Source organism: Dipodomys ordii, unplaced genomic scaffold (genome assembly GCF_000151885.1).
Source record: "Dipodomys ordii isolate 6190 unplaced genomic scaffold, Dord_2.0 Scaffold8, whole genome shotgun sequence".
Lineage (NCBI taxonomy): Eukaryota > Metazoa > Chordata > Mammalia > Rodentia > Heteromyidae > Dipodomys > Dipodomys ordii.
In genome coordinates this window covers 26,351,235-26,358,971 of record NW_012267224.1, presented here as the reverse complement: position 1 = coordinate 26,358,971, position 7,737 = coordinate 26,351,235, and the positions used below count along the sequence as shown (strand labels likewise).

General features: G+C 48.8%; 1 protein-coding gene across 1 annotated transcript; it reads right to left on the bottom strand.

The window, feature by feature from the left end:
- Positions 1 to 5,860: 5,860 nt before the first annotated feature.
- Gsx2 (GS homeobox 2) lies at positions 5,861 to 7,441 on the bottom strand. Its single transcript, XM_013008999.1, is given in 3 exon segments — positions 5,861 to 6,221; positions 6,869 to 7,045; positions 7,048 to 7,441. Coding segments are annotated over 3 exon segments (912 nt in total). The 3' UTR covers positions 5,861 to 5,880.
- Positions 7,442 to 7,737: the final 296 nt, after the last annotated feature.

Below are 7,737 nucleotides of genomic sequence, written 5' to 3'. Positions count from 1 at the left end.
TGCCAACCTCCGCCTTTAAGCAGATTGAAATTGTCACTGCTTCATTAATCTGAAACTAGTTACTTGCCAAAGCACCCAGCACACACTTCCGATCTGTGCGGATTCGCTCAGAGGAGCCCCTGGGGCTTTCCTGGGTTCAGGATTTGAAAAGCTCAACAAAGATACAACAGAGTTCAGGACAACATAGGGCTCAGTTGGAAGAAAAGCAATGCCCAGTAGAGAAGGGCAGGCAGGCATTGACATCGGTATATTAAGAGTGCACAAAATGCTACTTTGAGAAACAATGGGACACCCATAATTTCAGAGAGGTGCACTTGAACCTAAGGAGTGTAGCTATGAGAACACACAAAGTCTCTGTCTCCACATGGAGAGCTATGTTGACTGTGGGGTCTCATGGGCTTCAGATTGCCCTTGCCCACACAAAAGAAACTTGTACCCACATTTCTTTGGAAGTTGGAGTGTTGTGTTTGGGTTTGTGTGTTTGCTACTAGTTTGTTTTATTTATTTTATTGTACCAGTAATAGGATTTGAACTCAGGGTCCCAGAACTGTCCCTTAGCCTTTTCTTCTTAAGGCTGGTACTACCACTTTAGCCCACCATTCTAATGACACCTTTTTAGTGGTTAATTGAAGGCAAGAAAGAGTCTCACGGACTTTCCTGTTTGGGGTGTCTTCAAATTGTGATCTTCAGACTGCACTCTCTTGAGTAGCTAGGATTACACGTTACCAATGCCCAGCAGGCTTTATTTTAAAAATCTAATTTCTGGTTCAACTCTGCTTCTAAGAGATCTCTTTTAGTTCTTGATCTTCTTTGGCGCTGCTATTTTGACCCAAGCCTGCTACCTGCTCTATGTGTCAGGGTTTTGGTTATAAGAGTCTTGGATCTTCTGGAATTTCTCATTTTCAGGGAGTCAAACTGTCTCTTTTCCTCACATTTCCACCATTAACAAAAGACAATAGACTTTTCTATCTTTCATATTTCCAACTGGGTTAAAATAGCAAGGTGTTTTTTTTGTAATTCTGTTCTATTTCACTTAAGGAAGAACCACTATAGCACTTTTTTTTCTAAAAAGAGAAACTCAAATTTCAGTAATGTGAGCCTAAAGATTTATAAAATAGATTTATATTAAATTATGTTAATAGAAGCCTAGTAAATGCACCAATTAATTGCATGGAAAAAATGTTCCCTTTTAAAAAGGTCTGTCACCTTAACAGGTACATTCAAAGATTCCTTGTGAATAATGAAAATAGGAACAATTGCTTTGATGCACTGAGCTGCATTCATCGTCTAGGACAGCTTTCGGCTGTGTTTGGAGAAGATGGGAGGAGCTCTTTTTAAAGGAGTGATTGCTCCTTTAAACTCACTTTCCTTTGGCAGATGGGTTCCATTGGAAGTGTCATTCTCCTCATTAGCCCCTGAAGACTGGACTGGAGCTACTGCAGCTCTCTCCTCTCTCATTCCACAGTGTTCAACTGGTCTGTCCAGGTCCCACCCCAACTCAGCATCTTCTCCCACCCCTCACCCCTCCAAGGAAATCTGGCAGAGACTATGCACAAAGTGAATGGGACTGGCAAGAAAAGTACAACTGGGAAGCAGAAGTGGGGAAGTGCCTCAGTTAAAACTATTCTTTTTCCACCCACATGTCTACCACCAATGGTCTGGCTCTCACACCCCCCAACATACACACACACACACACACACACACACATACACAGAGACACACACAGAGAGAAAAAAATAGTGATGATACAAACATGCATGATGCATCAAGTCTCTACACATGTGTGTTCACACAGAATCTGTTCAGTACTTCAGTAGTGGCAATTGTCTGAACTGTCAGAGGGGCCCCAGCAAACTGTGTAACCTGAGCAGATATAATTAGACACAACTGAAGAAGGAATGGGGGTGGTGGGGGAGCCAAGAGGCTAAAAAATAAAATAAAAACTTCACCACACCAAGTTTTTGTTTCTTCTGAGGATCCATGGATATCTTTGGGGGTTGGGAGGAAACTAAACTACAATGGCCACTTGAAGCCAATTCAGAATGAGAACTCCAGAAGGCAGAGGTCTGTTGGGACCAGTTTCATTACCTGGGCCCATTGACATCCCAAGAATGGGCTTACAATCAAGAAGACTTGTCTGGGGCACCATCTAGGTCAGGCCATTGGCCTTGGGCCAGTGTTGGTCACTGAGTGGGAGGGTGAAGGGGAAAGGTCTTGCTCCTCCTCTGATCTCTAAATGTCTGGGCTGGGCCAAGGCATAGAAGGTGAGAGGTCACCCTTCCTATCCTTTTCCTCCCCCCCTCATCCCTCTCTGTCCTGGGACTTGTTTTTAGAGATACACTATTGGCCCTGCTATTTATCTCTTTCTCTTAGTGAATACGTTCTTAGGTTTATTTTTATTTTTTATGCACTTAAAAATTTGTTTGATGGTACTTCAGGTTAAACTGTGCCTCATGCTAGTCTGGTACTCTACCACTTGTGCCATACCTACAGCTCAGCTTTTTACTGATTATTTTGGAGGTGGAATCTAGCAAACTTTTTGTTTGCTTAGACTGACCTCAAATCTTGTTTCTCCAGATCTCAGCCTCCTGAGTAGTTAAAAATCACAGACCTGAACAGCAATTTTTAAATTCTTACTTTCATTTACCTCTTCCTATTATGTGTTTCATGGTTGCTAAGCAGTCATGTTTTGGATGAAGGGCATTTTGTTTTTAATTCTTTTTAAATTTAATTTTACTGTCAAGGTGATGTACAGAGGGTTGTTTTTGCATAGAGATGGTTAAATCTGAGACTTCCCAGGTAGGTATTTTCCAGGATAGCCCAGGAATCTTTTCTTGCTTTTTGTTCTTTATTTTTTGGGGAGAGGGGGTAAGAATCTCTACCACCACACCTGATGCTTTTGCTCATTGGCTAGCACTCTACCACCTGAGCCACGCCTCCAACCCAGGGCCAAGGGATCTTAACCTCATTTTTGTTTCTTCTCTAATACATCTAACAAGACTTCACTTAGAATATCTGATGTTAGGGCTGGGAAGGGGGCTCAGTGGTAGAGCGCTTGCCTTGCATGCATGAGACCCTGGGTTTGATTCCTCAGCACCACATAAGCAGAAAAAACCGGAAGTGGCGCTGTGGCTCAAGTGGTAGAGCACTAGCCTTGAGCTGAAGAGCTGAGGGACAGCGCCCTGGCCGAGAATTCAAGCCCCACAACTGGACCCAAAAAAAGAAAAAAGAATATCTGATGTTAATATTACTTAGAGTATTTGTGTGTGAGTGCTAGCTTGAATATTCTTAACCCATTACAATACTGTAAGTGGGCCTTTAAAATCAGACCGATTCTCAAAGTCTTATTCTCACTTGAAAACTTCTTTGAAAAGTCAATCTTTGTTTGTTTTTGGAGGGAGAGTTTAGAAAAGCTGTGCAGTCTATTGTACTGGAGTAGGAAAACTCATGTTCCATTCCAAAAATGATATTTTTTTTAAAAAAAAGCTACACTCTGTTTCCAATGCTATAGAATATAATACATTGCTCTAGATAGTTTTCATGAAAAGCGAAGTGAGAGGGGCTGAATCCAGCCCGAAATCAGCACGGACTGAGGGCTAAAGCCGCGTCTGCTCTCGCAAAGCAACAGAGCAGAACAGCACTGCACCTGGTATGCAGGTTAAGTACGTGGCTCTGGGACCTGGGATTGCCAGGCCAAACAAGGCCCAGGGATCCCCACTGCTCACAGACTTGAGGAAGGGCTACCTGGCAGAGGGGGTGAACTGGCCGAGGGGTGCATTAGCAAACACCATCCAGATGCCCTGGGAAGGCTTTGCTCTGGGCTGGCGTGCAGAAAGGGACCGCTCTTTGTCCTCCTAGTTATTCCCTGCGAAGGAATGACTCTCTTTTTAAACGCCTGTTCTGGGCGCCTAAGAAAGCCCCTTCCTCCTACCCTGTGTGCAGGCGCTCCGAGAGAGGCCAGTTTCTTGAGAAGAAGGGCTTCATTCCTAAAGACTACTCCTTTAGGAAAAACAGCAAACCTGCACCTTCTCCCTTTGACAGCCGGCTGGGTGAGGGACCCGGGCTCCGAGTTTGGAAGGCTTAAGGACAGAGATCCAGGCCGGAACATGCCCTTCCCCCACCCCCACCCGCAATCCTCACCCTGGCGGGTGGTAAGCAGGCCCGGAGCTCCGGACTCCACAGATCACTGCATTCTCTCTGTACTTCAGAGTGCTCGAAAGCACTCTGTAAATGGCGTGTCCCTTCAAGTCCTGTCAAGTGCGTGTTTGTGGGGTGAGGGGGTGTCAGGGGAAATGCAGTCACATTCTGCTTCCCTTCTTATTCATAGAGCCCCCTTATTTTTAGAGCCCAAGAGGGAGCTGGTGAGGTTTCAGTTAGGACCGACCTAAAGTACAGCAGACCTACAAAAATTGTGCCCATGAGCCATGAACATTCTCTGTGGCAGGAACTTAGTGGGACTCAGAGCTTCCAATTTCCATTTCTGTGACTTCACTCCCAGAGATGCAGGCTAGACAAGGCCAGGTCGCCCAGCTTAAGGAAGGGCTACTGCAGAAACTAACTCTTCTAGCCATGGAGGGGAGAAACAAGGTTACAGTTAGCTTATGAAAAATAATAAACAAAACCCAGCAACATAAAACAACCTAAGAGTCTAAAGGCATTTTTTGAGCTGCTCTGGAAATGTGATATTGTCCATTTTTAGACAGAGTGGTAATCTGTCCATGGCTTCCCCCCTCCCCCCTTTAAGCACCGAGGAGAGTTGCTAAATTTGACAAATCACTAGGAACATCAAAGTTTCTAGTCACTTGTTAATGTCACTTGGTATTTTGGTATATTCACTCCTGACCTATCTGATGGATGGTTGCACTTTCAAAAACTATTCTAATTACGCAAATTCCCTCACATAACTCAGCTTTTTAATACTGGTAGAGATTAGGAAGAAGAAAGGAGGGGAGGTGCCATAGAAAAGAAGTACAGGGTAAGAGGCTTTTCACCTTTCTTTATTAAATAAAAAGTTTACCTGCCATTATTAAAGGGAAATTGGAGGGGGTGGGGGTTAAGGGAGAGCAGTAATGATGAGTGACATCAGGGTGTAAAGATGTCTTTTTCAAAAGTTTCTGGCATATAGAAAACATGTAATTCTTCCAGTTCCCTTAGCCAAGAAACCTACACTGCCAGTTTTCAGATAACATTTTCTGCAAAGGTCCTTAGTCTTTTGGTGACCACCTGCTCCCACTGTGGCTCTTTCAGTAGGGTAAGGGGAGGAGAGGGAAAATGGGGAGAGCAAACACCACACATGTAAAATCCTGGTTCGGTTTCATTTATTTAAATAAATATAAATATAAATCTTATATAAAACTATTCACATACAAAGGGCCTTCCAGCGACTTCGATTTTAAACTCTCTCTAGGCAACTTTTCAAACAGCAAGATCGTCAGGGTTTACTTTTCCAAATTATTTGCAACTTCTATAAGTTTATATTGACCAAAAAATAACCCCCCCCCAAATAATGACGAAACCCGATGCTCCTATCAAGTTCTGAAAAACAGGGATGGAGACATGACAAGCGCTTTCAAAAGCCCCCTTCCAGTGTTAAATTTAAAGCAATCCTTTTTTTTTTCTGTTAGAGGATGAAAGTGAGTTGAATTCTAAGTTATTTACATTATAAAAAATCTATTCCTCTGAGTGGAACCCCAAATAAACAGGCCATAAGGAAATGCAAAGGGTCAAGCCCAGCTTTCTCCCCAGGACTTCTGTGCTAGTTCCTTGGAGCCAGACCTGGTGGGTGAGAATTTTAGCCCCTGGATACCCCCCCCCCCGTGTTGGCGTTGAAGGAGGGGGGTGGTGCCAGAAGCAGGTGGAGTGAGAGGGTGCCCCACCACTCATAAGGGAGAGATCTCCTTGTCATCGTTGGCAGAGGCTGGCGACAAGGAATCCTCGTCCTCAGAGCGCGCGTAGTGCGCCTGGCCGCCGACGCACTTGCAACCCGCGTGACTGTTCCTCTGGGTGCCCTTGCCCTCCTTCTTGTGCTTCACCCGGCGGTTCTGAAACCAGATTTTCACCTGCTTTTCCGACAGGTTCAAGTAGGTAGCGATTTCGATCCTCCGCAGCCGTGACAGGTACATATTGGAGGAGAATTCCCGCTCCAGTTCCAGGAGCTGCGTGCTGGTGAACGCCGTTCTCATCCTCTTGCCATTGGTTACCTGGCTGGCGTCCGAGCCTCCTGCAGACCGGCCAAGAGAGGGCAGAGAGTTGAGGCTGGCGATGGGCGCCCTACCCCTTATACCACCCCTTAGAAAGAACACTTGCCAAGGACTCAGGCAACACCCGTCTTCTTCCCTCTCTCCCCACCCCTCCCATTTCACTGGACGCGTTATACTGGAAAGAGAGGCGCCGAAAGCAAGTTAAGGCCTTTGATGTGTGGGCCTCAAAGTTAGAGCATTGAAGGAGTATTTGGTTCGGAACTCTCCTTGAGCAGAGAGGAGAGTTGGTGAAGCCTTAGCCCAAAGCACTGACACGCTCTAGCCAGCAGCTGCGGAGTTACCACACTTGGCTTCAAATACACCCCCTGGAAACTCGGCCTCAAGGTTGCAAGAGCCCTCCCCCCCCCCATACTACCCTTACTACTCGTGGTGCACCTGTGGATCGAGGGGCACCAGGCTGTAGGGGGAGAGGCTGGCAGGCTAATTTCCACCTTGGCGGCACCTCTGGGGATGATTTTACCAGGACACGCAGCCCCCTCCCTCCCCCATTCCCCAGCCCGTCCCCACTTCCCCGGGCTCCCACTTCCTCCCCTGCAGGCAGAAAGTTTGCTCCCCGATGCGCAGCGCGAAAGGCGCAGCGCTGAGGTGCCCGAGTGCCCTGCCCTACCCATAGCGAGGCAGTGGAATCTCCGCGGGTCCGCCACGTTGTAGGTGGTGGCTGCGCAGACAGGTGCGTGGTGCTGCGGGTGCCCCAAGGCCGCTGCCGCCGCCGCGGCCGCTGCAGCCGCCGCCGCCGCCGCCGCCGCCGAGCCGGGCTGCTGGGGCGGGTGATGGTGATGGTGCTGGGCGGGTGGTGGTGATGGTGCGCGTGGCTCAACCGCGAGCAAAACTGTGCGTCCCCAGGACCCGAAGAGAACTGGCTCTTGAGCAGAGGCAAGGCCCCAGAACCTCCTGCTGGCCCGCCACCCCCGACCCCGGTACCCCCGGCTGCCGCGCCCCCGCCCCCGGCGCCCGCGGGCGCGCGCGAGGAGTGCAGGTGCGAAGTGACGCAGAGCGGGCACACGCAGAAAGCTCCGCTTTTGCGGGACGGGCAGCCGGGCCCAGACACGGACATCACCAACGGGGACGGCATGCCAAGGGGGATGAAGAAATCCGGCCCGGGATGCGGTTCAGGAAGCGAGGGTGCGGGCCTGGAAGAATCCTTGATGATGAGCGAGTCGACATAGAAGGAGCGCGACATGTCGGACGGGACGGGACGGGCGGCGACGCCCCCTCCCCTGCGTGTTCTCAGCTCTGCGCCCGGAGCCTCTCGGGGACGCGGGCGGCCAAACTCTCGTGGGGGGGGGATCGTAGAGGTGTCGACGTCTGGGACACGAACAAAGGGGTCCCTGGAGAGGGCTGGTCCTCACGTCCCCCTCCCGGTGCCCCGGCTCCCGGATTTTATAGCCCCCACCCCAGCACGTGATGTTGCGGAGTAGCGCTCGGCTCCCGCTCCTCCGCCGCTCCCCACCCTCGGGATAGGCTGCCCGAGTCACA